Source organism: Salmo salar, chromosome 21, assembly GCF_965601325.2.
Source record: "Salmo salar chromosome 21, fSalSal1, whole genome shotgun sequence".
Taxonomy (NCBI): Eukaryota; Metazoa; Chordata; class Actinopteri; order Salmoniformes; family Salmonidae; genus Salmo; species Salmo salar.
Genome location: NC_138311.1, coordinates 20,760,299 through 20,786,994, shown reverse-complemented (window position 1 = coordinate 20,786,994; position 26,696 = coordinate 20,760,299). Strand labels below are relative to the sequence as shown.

At 42.7% G+C, this 26,696-nt stretch overlaps 1 protein-coding gene across 3 annotated transcripts; it reads right to left on the bottom strand.

Annotated features, from left to right (window-relative positions):
* egfl6 (EGF-like-domain, multiple 6) lies at positions 1 to 26,696 on the bottom strand. 3 transcript variants are annotated; one of them, XM_014164383.3, is made up of 13 exons: positions 26,211 to 26,695; positions 20,020 to 20,126; positions 19,532 to 19,624; positions 17,860 to 17,979; positions 17,478 to 17,597; positions 16,891 to 17,025; positions 16,681 to 16,803; positions 14,471 to 14,539; positions 12,792 to 13,055; positions 8,324 to 8,401; positions 7,794 to 7,889; positions 7,284 to 7,546; positions 1 to 806 (listed from the first exon to the last, which is right to left on the bottom strand). In XM_014164383.3, exons 1-13 carry the CDS (start codon positions 26,282 to 26,284, stop codon positions 699 to 701), a joined length of 1,650 nt encoding a protein of 549 aa, XP_014019858.1. In that variant the 5' UTR covers positions 26,285 to 26,695; the 3' UTR covers positions 1 to 698. The 3 variants fall into 3 exon arrangements, with proteins under 3 accessions (XP_014019858.1, XP_014019859.1, XP_014019860.1); XM_014164384.3 differs by having other exon boundaries at positions 8,324 to 8,398; XM_014164385.3 differs by lacking the exon at positions 14,471 to 14,539 and having other exon boundaries at positions 26,211 to 26,696.

Below are 26,696 nucleotides of genomic sequence, written 5' to 3'. Positions count from 1 at the left end.
TCCTTATAAAAACATGTTTTATGTATTACGATATGAAAGCGCAATTTACAGCAGTTTATTCATTGTTACATACACGTAATATGATCTTAAAAACCTAGTAACCTTCAAGTGAAGACTTCTTGATTAATCTAATATTCATATTTTGATTTCACATAACTACAAGTTGCATGTCTTAGTATATCTTATTTCTTTCTATATTGCAGCTACCTGCAGTATTTCACTATCACTTAAAAAATGAAAAAGCAACACAATATTGTTTTTTGTAGACATTTTGTAGACATGACATATTCTCACATAAAAATCTGATATTTAATGTGAAAAAAATTGAATAAAATTAAAAGTACTTGTGAACATTGAAATCCGAACTGTATATATGTGTCGGATCATTTATTTGTGGACATTACTCTTTGTCTTGGTGGCTCAAATTAACGGAAAAGTTCAAAAGCAGAGTCTTGTAAACTTGCAGAAATCCCTCCACATAGCATTGCTCAAACCCTTATGCAACACTTTCCAATGTGGACGGCTGAACAATACTTGTGCACATACAGTACAGCAAAAATACACCCTTAGTTTGGGATTATGAAGATGTGTGTGTGTTCTCTGAAAAGAGCAGACTAAAGGTAGAGACTTCTGCTCTGCCTCTGAGCTGTGTGTCAAACACAGTGGACTGATTCTACAGTGTCACTGAGTTGAGCAGTTTAAAAGATGGCAGCGTCTTCCTCTTGACAGGAGCCTGAGGTCAGCACCACGTTGTCCAGCCCAATCTCTCCCCTAACTCCATTCCCACGCTCAGCTTCAAAGATGATCTGCAGAATGAGAACAAAGATGTTGATGAGATGTTTTGGAAATTGGGACTTGTGTAGTGTATCCTGTTTGCTTCGACAGTGGTCATATTGGCAAGTGTGGTGATTAAATTAACAACCTCTCTAAACATTGTGCTAGTAAATACGGCATTCATAGAACATACAGTGCATTGGTAAAGTATTCAGACCCCTTGACTTTTTCCACATTTTGCTACGTCACAGCCTTATTCTAAAATTGATTGAATCGTTTTTTTCCCTCATCAATCTCACACAATACCCCATAATGACAAAGCAGAAATATACAAACCAAAATATTACATTTGCAGTTGAAGTCAGAAGTTTACATACAGTTAGGTTGAAGTCATTAAAACTCATTTTTCAACCACTCCACAAATTTCTTGTTATCAAACTAGAGTTTTGGAAAGTCGGTTAGGACATCTACATTGTGCGTGACACAAGTAATTTTTCCAACAATTGTTTACAGACAGATTATTTCACTTATAACTCACTGTATCACAATTCCAGTGGGTCAGAAGTTTACATACACTAAGTTGACTGTGCCTTTAAACAGCTTGGAATATTCCAGAAAATGAAGTCATGACTTTAGAAGCTTCTGATAGGCTAATTGACATCCTTTGAGTCAATTGGATGTGTACCTGTGGATGTACTTCAAGGCCTACCTTCAAACTCAGTGCCCCTTTGCTTGACATCATTGGCAAATCAAAAGAAATCAGCCAAGACCTCAGAAAAAAATAGTAGACCTCCACAAGTCTAGTGCATCCTTGGGAGCAATTTACAAACGCCTAAAGGTACCACGTTCATCGCTACAAACAATAGTACGCAAGTATAAACACCATGGGACCACGCAGCCATCATACCGCTCAGGAAGGAGACGCGTTCTGTCTTCCAGAGATGAACGTACTTTGATGCGAAATGTGCAAATCAATCCCAAACCAACAGCAAAAGACCTTGTGAAAATGCTGGAGGAAACAGGTACAAAAGTATCTATATCCACAGTAAAACGAGTCCTATATCGACATAACCTGAAAGGCAGCTCAGCAAGGAAGAAGCCACTGCTCCAAAACCGCCATAAAAAAGCCAGACTACGGTTTGCAACTGCACATGGGGACAATGATCGTCTTTTTGGAGAAATGTCCTCTGGTCTGATGAAAATAAATATATACCCGTTTGGCCATAATGACCATTGTTGTGTTTGGAGGAAAAAGGGGGAGGCTTGCAAGCCAAAGAACACCATCCCAACCGTGAAGCACTGGGGTGGCAGCATCATGTTATGGCGGTGCTTTGCTGCTGGAGGGACTGGTGCACTTCACAAAATAGATGGCATCACGGGGAAGAAAAATTGTGTGGATGTATTGAAGCAACATCTCAAAACATCAGTCAGGAAGTTAATGCTTGCTCGCAAATGGGTCTTCCAAATGGACAATGACCCAAGCATACTTCCAAAGTTGTGGTAAAATGGCTTAATGACAACAAAGTCAAGGTATTGGAGTGGCCATCACAAAGCCCTGACCTCAATCCTCTAGAAAATGTGTGGGCAGAACTGAAAAAGCGTGTGCGAGCAAGGAGGCCTACAAACCTGAATAGTTACACCAGCTCTGTCAGGAGAAACGGGTCAAAATTCACCCAACTTATTGTGTGAAGCTTGTGGAAGGCTACCCGAAATGTTTGACCCAAGTTAAATAATTTAAAGGCAGTGCTACCAAATACTAATTGAGTGTATGTAAACTTCTGACCCACTGGGAATGTGATGAAAGAAATAAAAGCTGAAATAAATCATTCTCTCTACTATTATTCTGACATTTCATATTCTTAAAATAAAGTGATGATCCTAACTGACGTAAGACAGGGACTTTTTACTAGGATTAAATGTCAACAAATGTGAAAAACTGAGTTTAAATGTATTTGGATAAGGTGTATATAAACTTTCGACTTCCACTGTACATAAGTATTCAGACCCTTTACTCAGTACTTTGTTGAAGCACCTTTGGCAGTGATTACAGCCTCAAATCTTCTTGGGTATGAGGCTACAAGCTTGGCACACCTGTATTTAGGGAGTTTCTCCCATTCTTCTCTGCAGATCCTTTCAAGCTCTGTCAGGTTTGATGGGGAGCGTCGCTGCACAGCTATTTTCAGGTCTCTCCAGAGATGTTCAATCGGGTTCAAGTTGTCTTGGCTGTGTACTTAGGGTCGTTGTCCTGTTGGAAGGTGAACCGTCACCCCAGTCGGAGGTCCTGAGCGCTCTGGAGCAGGTTTTCATCAAAGATCTCTCGGTACTTTGCTCCATTCATCTTTCCCTTGATACTGACTAGTCTCCCAGTCCCTGCTGCTAAAAACATCCCCACAGGATGATGCTGCCACCACCATTCTTCACTTCTTCACTGTAGAGATGGTGCTAGGTTTCCTTCCGACGTGACGCTTGCCATTCAGGACAAAGCGTTCAATCTTGGTTTCATCAGACCAGAGAATCTTGTTTCTCGTGGTCTGAGAGTCTTTTAGGTGCCTTTTGGCAAACTCCAAGCGGGCTGTCATGTGTCTTTTACTGAGGAGTGGCTTCCGTCTTGCCACTGTACCATAAAGGCCTGATTGGTGCAGAGATGGTTGTCCTTCTGGAAGGTTCTCCCATCTCCACAGAGGAACTCTGGAGCTCTGTCAGAGTGACCTTCGGGTTCTTGGTCACCTCCCTGACCAAGGACCTTCCCCCCTGATTGCTCAGTTTGGCCGGGGGGGGGGGGGGGCAAACTGGTGGTTCCCAACTTCTTTTTTTTTTGCTCTGACATGCACTGTCAACTGTGGGTTCTTATATAGACAGGTGTGTGCCTTTCCAAATCATGTCCAATAAATTGAATTTACTACAGGAGGTCTCCAATCAAGAAACATCTCAAGGATAATCAACGGAAACAAGCTGCACCTGAGCTCAATTTCGAGTCTCATAGCAAAGGGTCTGAATCCTTACAGTACCAGTCAAAAGTTTGGACACACCTACTCATTCAAGGGTTTTTCTTTGTTTTTACTATTTTCTACATTGTAGAATAATAGTGAAGACATCAACCCATGAAATAACACATACGGAGTCATGTAGTAACCCCCCCCAAAAATGTATCTTATATTTTAGACTTTTCAAAGTAACCATCCTTTGCCTTGATGACAGCTTTGCATAGTCTTGGCATTCCCTCAACCAACTTAATGAGGAATGCTTTTCCAACAGTCTTGAAGGAGTTCTGCATATGCTGAGCACTTGTTGGCTGCTTTTCCTTCACTCTGTGGTCCAACTCATCTCAATTGGGTTGAGGTTGGGTGATTGTTGAGGCCAGGTCATCTGATGCAGCACTCCATCCCTCTCCTTGGTCAAATAGCCCTTACACAGCCTGGAGGTGTGTTGGGTCATTGTCCTGTTGAAAAACGGATAGTCCCATAAAGTACAAACCAGGTGGAATGGCGTATAGCTGCAGAATGCTGTGGTAGCCATGCTGGTTAAGTGTGCCTTGAATTCTAAATAAATCACAGTGTCACCACTAAAGCACCCCCACACTATCACACCTCCTCCTCCATGCTTCACGGTGGGAAACAAACACACACAGATCATCCGTTCACCTACTCTGCGTCTCACAAAGACACGGCGGTTGGAACCAAAAATCTCAATTTGGATTGTTCAGACCAAAGAACGGTCTAATGTCCATTGCTCATGTTTCTTGGCCCAAGCAAGTCTCTTCTTATTGGTGTCCTTTAGTGGTGGTTTCTTTGCAGCAATTCGACCATGAAGGCCTGATTCACGCAGTCTCCTCTGAACAGTTGATGTTGAGATGTGTCTGTTACTTGAACTCTGTGAAGCATTTATTTGGGCTGCAATCTGAGGTGCCGTTAACTCTAATGAACTTATCCTCTGCAGCAGAGGTAACTCTGAGTCTTCCTTTCCTGTGGCGGTCCTCATGAGAGCCAGTTTCATTATAGAGCTTGATGGTTTTTACGACTGCACTTGAAGAAGATTCTTGAAATTTGCCGGAATGACTGACCTTCATGTCTTAAAGTAACGACGGGCTGTCATTTCTCTTTGCTAATTTGAGCTGTTCTTGCCATAATATGGACTTGGTCTTTTACCAAAAAGGGCTATCTTTTGTATACCACCCCTACCTTGTCACAACACAACTGATTGGCTCAAACGCATTAAGAAGGAAAGAAATTCCACAAATGAACTTTTAACAAGGCACACCTGTTAATTGAAATGCATTCCAGGTGACTGCCTCATGAAGCAGTTTTTATTTATTTATTTAACATTTATTTAACTAGGCAAGTCAGTTAAGAACAAATTCTTATTTTCAAAGATGGCCTATGAATTCTCTGGTTGAGAGAATGCCAAGAGTGTGCAAAGCTGTCATCAAGGCAAAGGGTGGCTACTTTGAAGAATCTAAAATATATATATACAGTGGGGGAAAAAAGTATTTATTCAGCCACCAAGTGTGCAAGTTCTCCCACTTGAAAAGTTGAGAGAGGCCTGTAATTTTCATCATAGGTACACGTCAGCTATGACAGACAAAATGAGAAAAAGAATCCAGAAAATCACATTGTAGGATTTTTTATGAATTTATTTGCAAATTATGGTGGAAAATAAGTATTTGGTCACCTACAAACAAGCAAGATTTCTGGGTCTCACAGACCTGTAACTTCTTCTTTAAGAGGCTCCTCTGTCCTCCACTCGTTACCTGTATTAATGGCACCTGTTTGAACTTGTTATCAGTATAAAAGACACCTGTCCACAACCTCAAACAGTCACACTCCAAACTCCACTATGGCCAAGACCAAAGAGCTGTCAAAGGACACCAGAAACAAAATTGTAGACCTGCACCAGGCTGGGAAGACTGCATCTGCAATAGGTAAGCAGCTTGGTTTGAAGAAATCAACTGTGGGAGCAATTATTAGGAAATGGAAGACATACAAGACCACTGATAATCTCCCTCGATCTGGGGCTCCACGCAAGATCTCACCCCGAGGGGTCAAAATTATCACAAGAACGGTGAGCAAAAATCCCAGAACCACATGGGGGGACCTAGTGAATGACCTGCAGAGAGCTGGGACCAAAGTAACAAAGCCTACCATCAGTAACACACTACGCCGCCAGGGACTCAAATCCTGCAGTGCCAGACGTGTCCCCCTACTTAAGCCAGTACATGTCCAGGCCCGTCTAAAGTTTGCTAGAGAGCATTTGGATGATCCAGAAGAGGATTGGGAGAATGTAATATGGTCAGATGAAACCAAAATATAACTTTTTGGTAAAAACTCAACTCGTCGTGTTTGGAGGACAAAGAATGCTGAGTTGCATCCAAAGAACACCATACCTACTGTGAAGCATGGGGGTGGAAACATCATGCTTTGTGGCTGTTTTTCTGCAAAGGGACCAGGACGACTGATCCGTGTAAAGGAAAGAATGAGTGGGACCATGTATCGTGAGATTTTGAGTGAAAACCTCCTTCCATCAGCAAGGGCATTGAAGATGAAACATGGCTGGGTCTTTCAGCATGACAATGATCCCAAACACACCGCCCGGGCAACAAAGGAGTGGCTTCGTAAGAAGCATTTCAAGGTCCTGGAGTGGCCTAGCCAGTCTCCAGATCTCAACCCCATAGAAAATCTTTGGAGGGAGTTGAAAGTCAGTGTTGCCCAGCGACAGCCCCAAAACATCACTGCTCTAGAGGAGATCTGCATGGAGGAATGGGCCAAAATACCAGCAACAGTGTGTGAAAACCTTGTGAAGACTTACAGAAAACGTTTGACCTGTGTCATTGCCAACAAAGGGTATATAACAAAGTATTGAGATAGACTTTTGTTATTGACCAAATACTTATTTTCCACCATAATTTGCAAATAAATTCATAAAAAATCCTACAATGTGATTTTCTGGATTTTTTTTCTCATTTTGTCTGTCATCGTTGAAGTGTACCTATGATGAAAATTACAGGCCTCTCATCTTTTTAAGTGGGAGAACTTGCACAATTGGTGGCTGACTAAATACTTATTTTCCCCACTGTATATATATATACATATATATATATATATATATACTTTTTTTGGTTAGTACATGATTCCATGTGTTATTTCATAGTGTTGATGGCTTCTCTATTATTCTACAATCGTTAAAATATTAATAATAAAGAAAAAACATTGAATAAGTAGGTGTGTCCAAACCTTTGACTGGTACTGTATGTAAAAAAGGTATTGCTGTTTAATTTGTTTTTAAATTAGCAAAAATCCTAAAAACCTGTTTTCAATTTGTCATTATGGGGTATTGGGTGTAGATGAAAACTATTAATTCAATCAATTTTAGAATAGCACTGTAATGTAAGAACTTTTGGAAAAAGTGAAGGGGTCTGAATACTTTCTGAATGCACTGTACTATTACCTGCTGACATTTTCAGCATTCTATGTGTCCTTTATCATTCTAGGCGTTTGAATGGAATGGTAACTTACAGATTCTGGGGCCTGGTTCTTCCAAGCCACAGTGAGCAGTTCTGTCTGCCAGTCCTGGTCTTGGCTGCGGCTCTGCTCCCACACAGGGTAGGCATTGTTGTTCAGCAGCACCCGCAGCGAGCCCACCTGGTTTCCAGTGACGCGGTAGTTGAAGGTGAGGCAGAAGCTTCCCTGTTTGGCCCGGTCACTGAGGAGCAGCTTTAGCCTAGCCTGGTCCTTCTTCTCCCCCAGAAGACCACTCATAGCCATGTAATACTCCATACCTGGGGGTTAGGGATCAGGGAGTGGACACAGGCTGATCAGTGATAGTCGTTAACGTGTGACTAACAGCTATTTGGGAATACATAGATTAAGCACAGCAAAGAGCAATTTCTGGAAGATAGATTCAGATGATCATGTGGATAATAAAATATTTACCTTATCGGTCATTGTATAAACCTATATGCATCTACATGGCAAATATAGGAGGTAGAAATACTATTAATGCCCCATTAGCATTATGATATGTACCGTTTTCATGGTAGGACACGCTCCAGTCGACGTTATCGTCCTTGTCCTGCACCCACTCACACGCTCCCTGATCAAAGTTGCAGTCCATGAAGAACTCTGGAAGGCACAGTCAGATGTCAACGATTCACAGTAATGAGAAAGGTATTATTTATTACCCACTGTAACGTCCGTCGTTAAAGGTAGACCAAGGCGCAGCGTGTGTTGGGTTCATCATATTTTATTTAACGGTGAACCAGCAAAAACAAAACAATAAACAACACAACGAACGAAAAGTTTTGCAGGCTACCAACAGCAATACAAAAACAAGATCCCACAACTCAAGGAGGGAAAGGGCTGCCTAAGTATGGTTCCCAATCAGAGACAACGATAGGCAGCTGCCTCTGATTGGAAACCATACCTGGCCAAAACATAGAAAATAAACCATAGAATGCCCACCCCACACCCTGACCTAACAACATAGAGAAATAAACCGTCTCTCTCAGGTCAGGGCGTGACACCCACATTATGTCAACAACTAAACCAAGGATTACCTTCCTGGGCTGGAGTTATTTCAATCTCTTTGACTTCCGTTGGAGGACCAAATACTGACTCAAAGTCCTCTGGAACTGCTTTGGGAGAGAGAGAACTCCGTTATGATATGGTCCATCAAATGTCAAGATAATGTAGTTCACTTCCGCTAAAAGCACAAAAAGACAAGACATAAGACAAGACATATTGAAACAGGATATTAACCACCTTGATTGGTGTGTATGTATAACATTGTCTAAACAGTTATGAATGCTTAATATAGCTCTATCAAAACAAGCCATTTCAGTTACAAGCATTCTTCTGAAGATATGTGGTCCATGAAGATCATCCAGATGATTATGCAGTTGAAAGATTTCCCATCATAAAACAAAAGCCAGTCAGGGAAGTGGAAGCCTGCAAGTGGAAGCCTGCCCTGTTGACATTTAGGATATTATAACTGAAGCATCTTAAAGCTCTCCCAACAAACTTCTCCCTTCACTGAGTTGCTCTAGACAACCAGATGTACAGCGGCTTTGCTAATTGAACCTGCCTAGCCAGAGACGGTTGGTGTTTGAGGGGATTTGAGGAGCTGATGACAGACTCTCTCTGTCAGGGAGTCAGGTCTGTTTGCTCAACAGCTGTTCTGGGGGATGATAATAAAAGGCTTGGATTCTCTGCACCCCCCTTCCTAGTGGATGGGGAGTAGAGGCGCAGGGAGAGCTGTGTGTATCCCAAGGCGCTCACATGGCGGCAGAGTGGAATTCCTCCATGGAGCTGATGAATGTCTCGGGGCCTGTCTCCTCTTGCTATTTGAGTCCTCCTGACGAAGGCTCAGGCTGCTGTCTCACTTGTTTCCTTAAAGAGATCAACATTAGCGGCGAAAGGCAGTCTTGTTACTGTCTCACTGAGAGGCATACCATCACGTGTGATCCTTTGCCCACACTCAAATGGGTTTTCATCTTAAGATGGAGAGCCAATAATAATAATAATAATCCTAGCTATCTAAACCAAATAGCTACAGAGGCAGCTTATGTGCATGTTTATTTTATCCCAAGAGCTATAAGCTCCACTGTCTTTGAGGCCATATGTTGTATCTGCACAAAAGGATCGATTTGGCATGAAAGGCATATTTCATTGCTTTTATGCATCCTGGCCTCATTATACTCATCTCTATGCAACTGTATCTCCTCAGCAGTGGATGGCTCATAATAATGGCTGGAACAGAGCGAATGGAATGGCATAAATACCTGTGTTTGAAACCATTCCACCTATTCCGCTCCAGCAATTACCACCAGCTCGTCCTCCCCAATTCAGATGCCCCCAACCTCCTGTGTTCCTCATGATATTTCTTTCCCACAATTCAAATGAAATGACATTCTCTCAAGGGTTTCTACTTGCTTTTCAACTTTCAGTTTCAGCCCATGGCCAGAGAAGGTTAGAGAAGTTATGTTTGACAGTTTGACTGATGGCCTCAGTGTGTCCACCTCTTTCCCAGGCTTGGCTGTGTGGGATTGTCACACTGGTATTCAGCACAGCTGTTTTTCTGGCCTTAGTCTCCTTTCAATGGTCAATGGCAAATGACAGGGGTGAAACAGAATACTCTTTCAAACAGTAGGACCAGATCTAGTTTATTACATCAACCAACATGCGTAGAGCATGTATTGAACTATACGCAGCATTGAACACACAGCATTTAACCAGTGGTCGAAAAAGTACCAAGTTGTCATACTTGAGTAAAAGTATAGATACCTTTATAGATTGTTTAATACCATTTTCTTGTTTTTTGAATTTATGGATAGTCAGGGGAACACTCAGAGATTATTTACAAAATATTAATTTGTGTTTAGTGAGTCCGCCAGGCCTGAGGCAGTAGGGATGATCACGTGTTCTCTTGATAAGTGTGTGCATTTGACCATTTTCCTGTCCTGCTAAGCATTCAAAATAAATATAAATACCCCAAAAAACGGCTTAAGTAGTACTTTAAGGTATTTCTACTTAAGTACTTTACACTACTGCATTTAACAGTAACTTAGTTAAACTTCATGGTTGAATATATTCACTCTCTTGCTACATCTTATTTAGGATTGGAGGTAACACATAACACTGTAAGAGCTCTTCTAGCGTAAGCTAATGTGTTGTTGTCTTGTCCTCCAACCACATTAGCTATTAATACCTCACAGGATGTGTTGTATTTACAACATGTGAATCTAATATGTAGAAGAGGCCATTCTCTGCTTACCAGGGTTGGGCTCAATTAAACATTTTGGATTTGACTCCGATTCAACTCATGAGTTGAAATTCAAATTTAATTGGACATACCCCACAGGATGTAGAATTAGAGTTTGAATGACAGGAAGTAGAATTTAATTCAGTGCATTTCAAAGAAATTCCACTCAGTCATAGAACATGACCGTTTAATTGAATCTGACAGGTCACACTGCCAGATACCAAAGAATATATCACATTTCTCTGAAAACAATGTTCATATACTCCTTTAACTTTAGTGTTTAGAATAGACCATTTTATTTCCACCAACCATTGCATTTGTTTGGCTTCTTTTAAAGGCATCTTGAGGGTTAAACTAATGCATTCTGGGAAATGTAGTATTTCCCTCATATTTAACAGAATTTAAGTGATTAATTAAATATTGTCACGTCCTGACCAATATAAGTTGTTATTTTCTATGGTAGAGTGGTCAGGGCGTGACAGGGGGTGTTTTGTGTTTGTTCTATGTTTTCTCTTTCTATGTTGTACATCTAGTTTGTCTATTTCTAGGTTGGGGTTTATTGGGTTGACCTTCAATTGGAGGCAGCTGGTCCTCGTTGCCTCTAATTGGAGGTCATATTTAGTAGGGGTGTTTCTGCATGTTGTTTGTGGGTGATTATCTTGTGAGTAGTGTGTAATCCTTTCTGCGTCACGGTTTGTTGTTTTTGTTAGTTAAAGTATTTATGTATTGCTTCACGGTTAAAATAAATATGTGGAACACAAACGCTGCATCTTGGTCCGCTCCTTATCACAGCCATGACAAATATAATTACTTAGAATATTTGCATACAGGTTTTGTTATGTTTTCCTTGAACATTCATTTCAACAGTTTCCCCAAAAATGATATGCACGTACATAACGACATGTTTGATGATTTACAGTATGTAGAATATTTATATTTGTATAGACTACACCTATATATAGAATAGAAGAGGGATTGGAATTTTATTGAATTTCACTGAATTAAATTAGATTTATTTTAATTAAAAATGTACTACTTCAATTCAAATTCAAGAATTGAACTAGAATTTGAGGCATTCTCAATTTAATTTGAGCCCAACCCTGCTGCTTACTGAGAATTAGCTTTTCAATCTAAGCCATAGACCTACACAGTGCCCAGAACATGAAGCAACAGGCTGAATCCTGACACACACTCAGGTCCAGGGCTTAGAACTGACCTTTTATTGTGGAATGGTAATCCTCAAGTTTACACTGCCTGACAGACTGACATCACATTGCAGCTTTGAGATGTCTTAAACAAGGTTAGAGTCAGAAGGGACTCAATCCATACGTTTAGTCCAGCTAACCGTGGATCTTTAAAGGAATCCAAAGCACTCCCCAGTCCTTGCTGTCTCTGAATAAAACTGTCAAGTGACAGTGGATCATCTGACTCCTATAGATAAAAATAAAAGCTCAGATGTTGTTTATACATAGTTTCCAAGACATGTGTGCGTGCATATGTATGTATATCAAGTAGAACTGTGTTTGATAAGCGATATAGGTTTTATTGTATACCTCAAGTTTATGTCAAAGACACCTAATAAATAGTACCCTTCATTTTAACAACGACGATGAGTTTAACTCCCTGGTAGTTGACAAGAGATACATAGGACAGATAGATAAGACTAGACTTCCTTCAAGCAAGGCCAAGAAACCTGAGGCCAGCCGGCCGGAGAAACATAACATCAGGTTTGGAGCGGGGGGCTGTAATTAGGCCAGACCTTAGACTCCATAAATTCCCCCTGTCTTGAGACATCTGTAAAAGGTGTCCAGAGAGGATATACTGTGGGTCGCTGTGAAGGCATGGGGGTAGCTAATAGAAAGAGTAGACAGATAGGCAGCAGGGTCATAGGGTCATTGTAGGCTACACTAACCCTCACAGAACAGAGCATAGAGCAAAAACCCTGTGATCTATCCTAACTTTGACTGGTAGAGATGTGTTTGAGAGCATCCTGTTTAGTGTTCTATGAGGCCATAGAACACGTGTAACCCTAAATATAACTGAGTGAAAAGAAGAGTATACATCACAAAGTTCTTGCCATTCCTATTTAGCTGAAGCAACTGGGGTATAGTATTTCTGAATAACTATGAGTGCTACACACCACCACAGCAGTAATGGTGTGTGAAAATCCATATGATCAGTGTTTGTGTAATCAGATTTGGGACCACCCAGGATGGAAATAAATAGGGGGATTAGTGGGGAGGAGTTAGGGAAAGGAGGCTTACTGAAAACATCTCCTCTTGGATTGAGTTGGTTGTCCACATCTGCCTCCTCTTCCTCCTCTTCCTCTTCTTCCTCCTCCCCTACATTAGTGAAGTCCACCTGGCCCACCTTCTCTGAGCCACCGATGTAGGTCTCGCCATCGTAGTCGAAGGGCTGCATGCGTATCTGAGGGGGGACGGTCACCTGGGGCTCGGGGATGACGTTCTTGATCTGCTCGTTGTCCAGCTTTCCTGGCAGTCTGGGTCTCACTGGGGAGTCTGGGATAGCTGCAGGAAGAAGAACCAGGTCAGACCTCTGGAACTACAATCCCAGGTGGAATCTGATGCAGTTATACCAGAGTTTAGGCATAAATCCTGTGTTTATACAGCCATTATAGTTTATAAAGCCATTATAATTTTTAAAGCCAAAACATGTCAGAGAGTATGTCATGGGAATTTTTCTTAATGACTTACCTTGTTTTTTTATTGATTATTATTATTTATTTTTTATTGGCCCACTTGTTTTTAGATCTTTTAATTAATAATTAATCTATTGATTCTATCTCTTTGCAGCTAAATCTGCAGAGTTGAGATGGTTGTATTCCCCTTACACATAACATTCTGTTGGTGGCAAGAATTTTGTATAATAATTTAAATAGAAAAACTCTTAAGTTTTGAATCAAGCATTGTTTTGTATTTAATTTCATTAACCATATGATATGGAATCGGCACATCGAAATTCTCTTCCCAACTTTTTTGCAACCTCTATGGCGCTGATTTCAACATTTTGGTCCTTAAATGAAACTGGTATATTTTTCTATTCATGACAATTTTTTGGTTTGCCAATTTTTGTCTTGAATAAAGGGCAGACAAACAAGTTCCCCTTCCACTAACCTTCTCCATTTTTGCTGTAATGCTGCAATCAGTTGGTTGTAAGTTTGGATAGAACAAACATTTTCATACATTTTTGTTAGCTGCACATGTGACATAACTCCACCTTTCCTACTCATAATATAATTAACAAAGATCATTTAAAAAAGGCGATATTTTGAAAAAGGTTCAATTTTCAGGAAATTTTTTAAGAAGGGGTGAGCCATTCTTACTAATCTACTGGAGAACCAGTTCAGGTTTATGTATAACTTTTGTCTGACATGCTTTAAGTGAGGTTTAATGCTGTAATATTGAATAATTTTAGCCCCCCAAACTCATATTCATTATATAAATAAGCTTGTTTAAGTATTTTTTTTGCTCGTATAATTTAAAAAACAAATCGTTTGGCGTAGCCATAAGGTAATTGGTAAGCTGGGATATGACTGAAGAATTCATTAGACTTACCTTGTTCAATGAAATATATGTATTTGCTTTTGAGTAAACATGTTGTCATAGACATGAAAGATGAGCACATAGGGTAGGACGACAGACAGGAATATCATACTCGATGCAAGGGAAGCATGACAGCCAGCTTCAGCCATATATACTGTAAGTACTTGCAAAGTCTAAAATGGTTTCATGCTGACTTCTACATGGCAGATCAAGCTGTGTGTGGTGCAGATAGGACGTAGCCAGCCTTGAGCCATGAGAGCGGGAAGGAAGGGGGAGTTCACAAAGCAACAGTGGTAGGTAGGTAGGGGGTGGGGGACGCTGCAGGGCGAGGTGCGAACAGAGGAAGTGGAGAGCCTTGTTGCATTCCATACACATCTCACCATTGAGGAAATTATCATCTGCACTGCCTTTGTCTCCCTGGTCCCACGAGCTTTGATAAAAGGGTTTGACTACAAAAACATAAAGGCATCTTTGTTTACACAAAGCCACGGCGCACCTATCATGTCACCTAGGCTACATCAGCTAGTGCCAACTGCCTGGTTCAGAGAGTGCACTGTGGCCCCTCTGCTACTCACAGACAGAGAGACAGACAGACAGACATGCCTCTCCTTTCCTCTGTCCTTTAGATGGCTGGGTTCAGTAGAACAGCAGATATTTACACAGGTGTAATTTGAATCAGGGGCTCTCCCTGAGTAACATCTGTAGAGTGCAGGGGTTGTCTGAAAACAGGAAACTGGCTTTGGCAGTGCTGATGTTTTAAGAGCACAGTTAAAATATGCTATAGTGAAATAACTGTCTGAGAGACTTTTCTCTCTTGTATCGGATATAAAAGCTGAATATACAGTTGAAGTCAGAAGTTTACATACAGTTAGGTTGAAGTCATTAAAACTCATTTTTCAACCACTCCACAAATTTCTTGTTAACAAACTATAGTTTTGGCAAGTCGGTTAGGACATTTACTTTGTGCATGACAAGTAATTTTTCCAACAATTGTTTACAGACAGATTATTTCACTTAGAATTCACTGTATCACAATTTCAGTGGGTCAGAAGTTTACATACACTAAGTTGAGTGTGCATTTAAACAGCTTGGAAAATTCCAGAAAATGATGTCATGGCTTTAGAAGCTTCTGATAGGCTAATTGACATCATTTGACATCATTTGAGTCAATTGGAGGTGTACCTGTGGATGTATTTCAAGGCCTACCTTCAAACTCAGTGCCGCTTTGCTTGACATCATGGGCAAATCAAAAGAAATCAGCAAAGACCTCAGAAAAAAAATTGTAGACCTCCACAAGTCTGGTTCAGCCTTGGGAGCAATTTCCAAATGCCTGAAAGGTACCACGTTCATCTGTACAAACAATAGTACGCAAGTATAAACACCATGGGACCACGCAGCCGTCATACCGCTCAGGAAGGAGACACGTTCTGTCTCCTAGAGATGAACGTACTTTGGTGCGAAAAGTGCAAATCAATCCCAGAACAACAGCAAAGGACCTTGTGAAGATGCTGGAGGAAACAGGTACAAAAGTATCTATATCCACAGTAAAACTAGTCTTATATTGACATAACCTGAAAGGCCGCTCAGCAAGGGAGAAGCCACTGCTCCTAAACCACCATAAAAAAGCCAGACTACGGTTTGCAACTGCACATGGAGAAATGTCTTCTGGTCTGATGAAACAAAAATAGAACTGTTTGGCCATAATGACCATCATTTTGTTTGAAGGAAAAGGGGGAGGCTTGCAAGACGAAGAACACCATCCCAACCATGAAGCACGGGGGTGGCAGCATCATTTTGTGGGGGTGCTTTGCTGCTGGAGGGACTGGTGCACTTCACAAAATAGATGGCATCACGAGGAAGGAAAATTATGTGGATATATTGAAGCAACATCTCAAAAAATCAGTCAGGAAGTTAAAGCTTGGTTGCAAATGGGTCTTCCAAATGGACAATGACACCAAGCCTACTTCCAAAGTTGTGGTAAAATGGCTTAATGACAACAAAGTCAAGGTATTTGAGTGGCCATCAGAAAGCCCTGACCTCAATCCCATTGAAAATCTGTGGGCAGAACTGAAAAAGCATGTGCAAGCAAGGAGGCCTACAAACCTGACTCAGTTACACCAGCTCTGTCAGGAGGAATGGGCCAAAATTCACCCAATTTATTGTGGGAAGCTTGGGGAATGCTACCCAAAACATTTGACCCAAGTTAAACAATGTAATGGCAATGCTACCAAATACTAATTGAGTGTATGTAAACTTCAGACCTACTGGCAATGTGATGAAATAAATAAAAGCTGAAATAAATAATTCTCTCTACTATTATTCTGACATTTCACATTCTTAAAATAAAATGGTGATCCTAACTGACCTAAGACAGGGAATTTTTACAAGGATTAAATGTCAGGAGTTTTGAAAAACTGAGTTTAAATGTATTTGGCTGAGGTGTATGTAAACTTCCGACTTCAACTGTAGTATATGCAGTATGGAAAAAAACACTGTCCGATTGTTGCACATCAACAACTTTTCTATCAAATGGTTTTTACTCTAAGAATGTTTTGATGATTGATGAATAGTAAATCTGTTCAGGTCTCACCAGAGCATTCGAAGCCACTGCCACGGAAGCCTTGCTTGCACTTGCACTTGTAGGATCCCTGAGTGTTCAGACAGACTGCATGGTGGCTGCACTTATGTGTGTTGGCCGCACACTCGTCATTGTCTGAAAAATACATTTACTGATTTGATATCTCCTCACAGATTATTTTTAAGTAAATTGTTGTATATGTGAAATGATTGTATACCTTACCTACACAGTCATATTTCCCACTAACATACGTCAGATCGTAGCCATTCTGGCACTTGCAGTAGTAGCTACCAAATGTGTTGACACACTGTCTGTTGTATGGGCACAGGTTCAACCCAGTTACACATTCATCAATATCTAAAAGCATAAGGAAGGAAGGGAGGAAGACGGAGAGATTTGAATGAACATGGAATGACCGAGTTCTGTTTTCTACATTGAAGCATAGGGTTAAATATTTGGATCAATGTCAACCATCCCTGGCTGACACTTTAGTTTAGCACCACAATGGGACAATGGCTCCCACTCCACTCAAGTAGTTTTGTGGGAAGAAACACTACCCCATTTTGTCCAACCGGCTGCTACAGATGATTAAGTTCTTATGTGAGAAGCCTTGAGATGGAGCAGGAATGTGAAACCACATAATGGAGGCTTCACAGAGCTTTACAAAGCTCCAACATGTTGACCCCTTCTGTTGTGTTCAGTAGCTGCTAATCTATGAGGTGGAGTGGTCCAGTGAGAACCAGCATGAACTCCTCATGAAGTGATATACTGTAGTGTCAGGATTGGTGGTCTAAGGTGGTGGTACTCACCCACGCAGGTCCTCTCGTCCGGCCCCAGCTGCAGACCTGCAGACGGGCAGAGACAACGGATCTCCCCTTGTACCTCCTCACAGCCATACTGACAGTGGGCCAGGGAGCACGTCCTGGAGTCTATATACACACACACACACACACACACACACACACACACACACACACACACACACACACACACACACACACACACACACACACACACACACACACACACACACACACACACACCACACACACACACACACACACACACACACACACACACACACACACACACGAAAGAGAACTTCTTAAACAGTACTGGTACAGTGTGAAATTAACACAATTTTTGGAGTGAATAGCAGCAGGTAAAGTAGGGGTTACAGTGCCCACTCACTGGTACAGGAACCATCAGGCATTAGGGTGTATCCGTTGAGGCAGTAGCACATGTAGCTGCCATGGGTGTTCATGCAGCGATGCTCACAGGGACGGGGCTTCAGGCCACACTCATTCAGATCTGGACAGAGAGACAGACAGTCGTCCTCAGTTATGTACTTCAGGGATATTTATGGCTATACTATATTAGTTTGTAATCAGAAATAATGCACCTGTGGCTTCACCAGAGACATCAAACTTGAATATTGTCCCATGGACATCATATCTTACGTGGTCCCAGGGGTAACGTATTGAATACATTTTAGGTTTCTCCAGATTAAGTATTCTATATAGACAGAAAATAAATAGCTTGGTATTGAAATATTGAGGCATCTGTAAAGGTGTCAACATGATGATCAAGTGATTTACAGTGCCTTGCGAAAGTATTCACCCCCCTTGGCATTTCCCTATTTTGTTGCCTTACAACCTGGAATTAAAATATATTTTTTTGGGGGGGGGGGGGGGGGGTTGTATCATTTGATTTACACAACATTCCTACCACTTTGAAGACGCAAAATATTTTTTATTGTGAAACAAACAAGAAATAAGACAAAAAAACAGAAAACTTGAGCGTGCATAACTATTCACCCCCCCAAAGTCAATACTTTGTAGAGCCACCTTTTGCAGCAATTACAGATGCAAGTCTCATGGGATATGTCTCTATAAACTTGGCACATCTAGCCAGTGGGATTTTTGACCATTCTTCAAGGCAAAACTACTCCAGCTCCTTCAAGTTGGATGGGTTCCTGCTGGTGTACAGAAATCTTTATTCATACCACATTCTCAAATGGATTGAGGTCTGGGCTTTGACTAGGCCATTCTAAGACATTTCAATGTTTCCCCTCAAACCACTCGAGTGTTGCTTTAGCAGTATGCTTAGGGTCATTGTCCTGCTGGAAGGTGAACCTTCGTCCCAGTCTCAAATCTCTGGAAGACTGAAACAGGTTTCCCTCAAGAATTTCCCTTGAGGGAAACCAAACTTGAATATTCCTTCAATTCGGACCAGTTTCCCAGTCCATGCTCCGTGGGATGTTCAAAGTTTCAGATATTTTTTTATAACCCAACCCTGACCTGTACTTCTCCACAACTTTTTGATTGGTTGTGCCGTTTGCTCAGTGGTGTTGCAGAATCTGGGGCCTTTCAGAACAGGTGTATATATACTGAGATCACGTGACAGATCATGTGACACTTAGATTGCACACAGGTGGACTTTATTTAATTAAGTGACTTCTGAAGGTAATTGGTTGCACCAGATCTTATTTAGGGGCTTCATAGCAAAGGGGGTGAATACATATGCACACACCACTTTTCATTTTTTTTTTTTTTTTTTTTTTTTTTTTAAACAAGTTATATTTTTCATTTCACTTCACCAATTTGGACTAGTTTGTGTATGTCCATTACATTACATAAAAAATAAAAATTACAGGTTGTAACGCAACAAAATAGGAAAAATGCCAAGGGGGATGAATACTTTTGCATAGGCACTGTATCAGGGGCTTGTGAAATAGAGAGGGATAACTACAGAGACAGGCTACAAATCTCAGCTGCAAGTTGATCTCCATAAAGAGACCACTTTGGCTCACATTTCTCTGACCTTTGACCCTCATTCCATTGACTCTAGTTACCCCACTGACCTTGATTGCACGTCTTTCCGGTGTATCCTTGGTAACACTTGCATTTGTTGGGGCCAACACACTCTCCATGCTTGCAGCCATGTTCACACTGAGCTGGTAAAGCATTCAAGGAGAGAAATACCACCAGCGGCAATAAGAGGGGTTATGCAGGTTCACTGAGGTTCAAACATGCCAGTTTTACTATCCCAGAGGTAATTTAGTCCACATTTCTTCTGTTGCAGGAAAATACCCAGCCGCAAAGTATAACAAATGTGAAAACCCATTATTGTGGAGAACAATTTGAGTTCTTAAACTTGAGGTTTCTATTCATTGAATATCCATTTACAGTATACAATATTTTCATTCAACAAAACAAAGAAAAAGTTAAATTGATGAGCAGAGCTATACAAATGCATTTCTATTCACCATTCAAACATGCAACATGACAAGGTCAATTACAGTACATTTTGACTAAACGTAACCACAGCTTGTTTTGTTGAGATGCTTACCTTCACATTGTCCTTTGCTGTTCTTTTTCCAGCCATAGCAACACTCTAGTCTCCTGCCATAGCGACACACACCTGGTTGGCCACCGGCGGGGACTTGTCTGCGTTGCCTGTGCACATATAGGACAGGGGAAATAGGTGATACACAGCTCTACCCTGTTAGATCTTTGGATCCATTCCTTGAGGGCCAGTTGAATCATGACCATAACTTGATAATGGATTGCAGAATAAAAACAAATACCCAAATAAACACAACTTGCAGTAAATATGCATCAAATAGAGAAGAGAATTGGATCACTAAATTAGTGTACCCCCCAAAAGACAAACAACCCTAAACAGGTACTCCAAAGCACCCCAAACAACCCCGGGTGCCCCAAAATACACCAAGCAACCTCAAACAACCCCAAAGAGGTACCCACAAGTACCTGAAAGTACCTCCAACTTTTATAGATCTGACCCAGGAAAATGCAGCCAAGTAGTGAAAATATAGGTGGGAATCAGTTAGTTGAGAGAATATAAGCATAAATGCATATATTTATATTATTTACAGTATATATATTATCTTTGACAGATTCCTTGAGGCTCAAATGTTGATCAATAAGGCTTTTTTTCATTTCAAGTGCATTGTCCAATAAAATATAATGCACAGGCTTCATCCAGACAATGCATGCCTTATTTTTAAAAGCTTAGAAGCTGTGCCACACGGGGCCCCCCCAGGGGTGTGTGCTTAGTCCCCTTCTGTACTCCCTGTTCACACACGACTGTGTGACCACGTAGACTCGAGCACCATCATCAGGTTTACTGATGACATGGCAGTGTTTTAGTTACTAAACCTCGAGTCCGAGTTGAGTGCCAAGTCCATTGTGCTCGAGTCCGAATCGAGTCACCAATGGTCGAGTCACGAGATACGAGTTGGGGTACTTTGGGGTACCTGTTTGGGGTGATTAGTACAGTGCCTTGCAAAAGTATCCATTCTCCTTCGCATTTTTCCAATTTTATTGCATCACAACCTTTTAATTTTAATGGATTTTTATTTGGATTTCATGTAATGAACATACTCAAAATAGTCCAAATTGTTGAAGTGAAATGAAAAAAATAACACAAAAAAATGCACAAAAAAATTTACAGAAAAGTGGTGCTATGAAGCCCCTAAATAAGATCTGGTGCAACCAATTACCCTAAGAAGTCACATAATTAGTTAAATAAAGTCCACCAGTGTGCAATCTAAGTGTCACATGATCTCAGTAAATATACACCTGTTCTGAAAGGCCCCAGAGTCTACAACACCACTAAGCAAGGGGCACCACCAAGCAAGCGGCACGATGAAGACCAAGGAGCTCTCCAAACAGGTCAGGGACAAAGTTGTGGAGAAGTACAGATCAGGGTTGGGTTACAAAAAAATATCAGAAACTTGTAACATCCCACGAAGCACCATTAAATCCATTATTAAAAAATTGAAAGAATATGGCACCATAACAAACCTGCCAAGAGAGGGCCGCCCACCAAAACTCACAGACCAGGCAAGGAGGGCATTAATCAGAGGCAACAAAGTGACCAAATATAACCCTGAAAGAGCTGCAAAGCTCCACAGCAGAGATAGGAGTATCTGTCTGTCACGATTGTCGTAAGGAGTGGACCAAAACGCAGCGGGAAAATGAGACCTCGGGCTGATGCGCGTCGCTGGAGACTTCGGGCTGATGTGCGTTGTTGGAGACCTCGGGCTGGTGCGCATCGCTGGAGACCTCGGGCTGGAGGGCGACTCTGGGAGATCCGGACTGGAGGGCGACTCTGGGAGCTCCGGACTGGAGGGCGACACTGGGAGCTCCGGACTGGAGGGCGACTCTGGGAGCTCCGGACTGTGGGCCGTCTCTGCTGGCTCCGGACTGTGGGCCGTCTCTGCTGGCTCCGGACTGTGGGCCGTCTCTGCTGGCTCCGGACTGTGGGCCGTCTCTGCTGGCTCCGGACTGTGGGCCGTCTCTGCTGGCTCCGGACTGTGGGCCGTCTCTGCTGGCTCCGGACTGTGGGCCGTCTCTGCTGGCTCCGGACTGTGGGCCGTCTCTGCTGGCTCCGGACTGTGGGCCATCTCTAGACGGGGCACTGTCGCCGGAAGCTCTGGACGAGGCACTGTTGCCGGAAGCTCTGGACGGGAACTGTCGCCGGAAGCTCTGTATGGGGAACTGTCGCCGGAAGCTCTGGACGGGGAACTGTCACCGGAAGCTCTGGACGGGGAACCGTCGTCGGAAGCTCTAGACGGGGAACTGTCACCGGAAGCTCTGGACGGGAACTGCGCACTGAAGGCCTGATGCGTGGGGCTGGCTTTGGAGGCACCAGACTAGGGACACGCACCACAGGGCTAGTGCGAGGAGCAGGAGCAAGACGAACTGGACTGGGCTGACGCACTGGAGGCCTGGTGCGTGGTGCTGGCTTTGGAGGCGCCAGACTGGAAACACGCACCTCAAGGCTAGTGCGAGGAGCGGGAACTGGATACACTGGGTCATGAGTAGGCACCGGCGGTCTGGAGCGCACCACCTGCACAACCCGTCCTGGCTGGATGGTAACAGTAGGCCTGCACGAGCGGAGTGCTGGCACAGGGCGAACTGGGCTGTGCAGAGGCCTGATGGCTGCCGTGCGTAGAGCAGGCGTAGGGTAGCCTGGACCTAGGAGGCACACTGGTGGCCAGATGTGCTGTGCAGGCATACTCCTACCCGGCTGGATGCCCACTCTAGCACGGCACTTGCAAGGGGCTGGCATCGCTCGCACCGGACTGTGCGTGCGCATGGGCGAGATCGTGCGCACTTCCGCATTCACCGGTGCTCTCATGATCCGTTGCTCCCCATAATAAGCACGGGGAGTTAGCTTAGGTCTATTACCTGACCTAGCCACTCTCCCCGTGTGCCCCCCCCCCCAATTTATTTTTATTGGGGCTGCCTCTCGCACTTACCAATCGGCGCGTATTACGCCTCGTAATGGCGCCTTTCCGCCTTGGCCTTCCGCCTTGGCCTTTCTGCCTTGGCTGCCTCCAGCTCCTCCTTAGGGCGCTGGTACTCCCCAGCCTGGTGCCATGGTCCTGCCCCGTCCAGGATTTCCTCCCATGTCCATGAATCTTTATATTCCTCCTGCTGCTCCTTCCTCCGCTGCTTGGTATGTTTGTGGTGGGTAGTTCTGTCACGATTGTCATAAGGAGTGGACCAAAACGCAGCGGAAAAATGTATACTCATCTTCTTTTTTTATTGAAGAAGGAAAAACTAAATAAACACGTATACAAAACAAACGACTCCAAACAGTCCCGTCAGGTGCAACAAACACTAAACCAGGAAATAACTACCCACAAAGCCCCATAGAACAAACACCCCTATAAATAGGACCCTCAATCAGAGGCAACGAGAAGCAGCTGCCTCCAATTGAAGGTCAACCCAATAAACACCACATAGAAATAGACCAACTAGAAATAACATAGAAATACACTAACATAGAACATAACCCAAACAACCCCGAAACACCCTAAACAAACACCCCCTGCCACGCCCTGACCAAACTACAATAACAAACAGCCCCTTTACTGGTCAGGACGTGACACTGTCCATAGGACCACTTTAAGCCGTACACTCCACAGAGCTGGGCTTTATGGAAGAGTGGCCAGAGAAAAGCGATTGCTTAAAGAAAAAAATAAGCAAACACATTTTGTTGTTCGCCAAAAGCCATGTGGGAGACTCCCCAACATATGGAAGAAGGTAATCTGGTCAGATGAGACTAAAATGTAGCTTTTTTTGCTAAAAAAAGGGGGGGGGAAAGCTATGTTTGGTGCCAACCCAACACCTCTCATCACCTCGAGAACACCATGGTGGCAGTATCATGCTGTGGGGATGTTTTTCCATCGGCAGGGACTAGGAACCTGGTCCGAATTGAAGGAATGATGGTTGGCACTAAATACAGGAAATTCTTGAGGGAAACCTGTTTCAGTCTTCCAGAGATTTGAGACTGGGACGGAGGTTCACCTTCCAGCAGGACAATGAAGCTAAGAATACTGCTAAAGCAACACTCGAGTGGTTTAAGGGGAAACATTTAAACGTCTTGGAATGGCCTAGTCGAAGCCCAGACCTCAATCCAATTGAGAATCTGTGGTATGACTTAAATATTACTGCACGCCAGTGGAACCCATCCAACTTGAAGGAGCTGGAGCAGTTTGCCTTGAAGAATGGGCAAAAATCCCAGTGGCTAGATGTGCCAAGCTTATAGAGACATATAGAGACTTGCAGCTGTAATTGCTGCAAAATGTGCCTCTACAAAGTATTGACTTTGCGGGGATGAATAGTTTTGCACGCTCAAGTTTTCCGTTTTTTTGTCTTATTTCTTGTTTGATTCACAATAAAAAATATTTGCATCTTCAAAGTGATAGGCATGTTGTGTAAATCAAGTGATACAACCCCCCCCCCCTCCCAAAAAAAATATATTTTATATTTTAATTCCAGGTTGTAAGGCAATAAAATAGGGAAATGCCTAAGGGGGTGAATGCTTTCGCAAGCCACTGTAGGACACATCCCTGGCTACTTTTTGGTGACATTTGACTTCAACACGTAGTCTAATATAGGCATCTCAAATGCATCCTTGCAGACACCCTAGTTAATTGTGGCCCTAATAGCACCGTGACAGTGGTTTGGAAAACTAACAGGCCAAATAAAATCCCCCCCCAGCTCCCTCCTATAGGAAGAAAAAGGGGGCTCTCTATGGAGAGCAGACAGCCTGACAGGATGTAGGTTACAGATTGGGAAAAGAGCATGTTACACTCTCTACTTACACTTAATCAGTCACTCCTTAAAGTCCTTACAGAGTTACATAAATAACTCAAGCAGGAACCTATTCCCTCCATTTTCATGACCCTCATCTGATTACACTTGACCGTCATCAAGTCAGCACTTTGGAAATAATATGCATAGTGATTGAATTCCACGTATATTTTTACTGTAAATTAAATTGGGATGGGATGTCAATCTGCTGCTTCCCCTTTCATTGCTTGAAGTGCACCCTCAAGGATCACAAAATAACTTTAGCTTTTGAAACACACATCTGGCTGGGGAAACCTTCTGATCTGAGGAGCCCTCTAACCTCTAGCCCAGTGCCAAACTCAAATGGCCCAGATATTTGGCATTCTGGCGTTCCCCGCATGGCTTCCTAAAAGCAGCCCTGGCTCAAGGGGACTGGAAGAATCTGAGACCTGGTAGAAATCAACCAGAATAGCCTACAGGAGGAGAGGGCTATGGGCCCCTAAGTGTGACAGGTGTCCTTCGGTGATTAACAGTGCTATGAGCAACATTTAGCTGACACAGCCCCCATACCTCACATAGTCCCTGGCCAAGGCGTAGACAGCCTGAGAGTGAGGACATGCATTGCACCAAAATACCACTTTTCCCATTATTACATATTGAAACCAACTGACATGCCTGTGATTGTCATTAGCTAAACTGAGTCACTCTGGATAAAAGTGTCTGCTAAATTACTAAAATGAGCTTGTCACATGTCTCATTAGTTAAAATTAGGATCCGGCTACTAGTAATGGCAGTTCAATAAGAGGCGACTTCGACTTGAGCAATAAGGCACAATGGGGTGTGGTATATGGCCAATATACCATGGCTAAGGGCTGTTCTTATGCACAAACACAACGTGAAGTGCCAGCATACCTCCCTCAGCCATGGTATATTGGCCATATACCACAAACCCCAGAGGTACCTTTTCGCTATTATTAACTAGTTACCAATGTAATTAGAGCAGTACAAATACATGTTTTGTCATACCCATGGTGTACGGTCTGATATACCACGGCTGTCAGCCAATCAGCATTCAGGGCTCGAACCACCCAGTTTATAATACTGTATAAGTAATGGAATATAATGCATTTACAACACTTACAACACACAGCTGTGTCTGCTAGTAGCTGCTAGGAGTGTTAGCTAGGGATGTGACAATTGCTTTTGCAGTGCTGTTCCCTTGACCCTGCAATGGAATGTCCATACTGAATGCTCTACTATCCAGATGAATCATACCAATAAACACTGAGCTTTACACCTGCTGCAGGCATCAGAGTGAACAGATACAATGACAGCAGCATGAACTACATTATACTGTATGAACATTTATATCTCTCTGACAATCGTTTCCTACAGCAGTACATAGGATTGATTGATTGATTGCTCACTTACCTGTTGACGTCTGCACTTCCAGAGGAAACATAGAACAGGAAGAAGAGTGCACCGATCCAACTGAGGGGCTGCATGTTTTTCACTGGGTACAGCTCACGTTCTCTCACTCTCTCTCTATCTCTCTCTGTGTTTCTCACAGAAGCTCTCACTCACTCACTCTGTTTCTTGCTCGGTTGTGCTCTGCTCCTCCCAAGGGCTTGCTATTGCTCCATGCACTAACACAGGGGTCCCAGCCCAGGAACAAGTCCCAATTGAGTCTAATGTTTCCCCACCACACACACTCCCCTCTAGTAAGTAGACTTTTCTCTCTCTCTCTTTTTCTCTCTCACTCTTTTCACTCTCCTGATAGAAGCCTCTGTGATCTGTATCCTCCTCTTCCTTCTCTCTTCTCCCCCTCTCTCTCTCTCTCTCTGCCTCCCCCTTCTGCCACTCTCTCTATCCAACTCTCTCTCCTACTCTCTTTCTTTCTCTCTTTCTTTCTCTCTC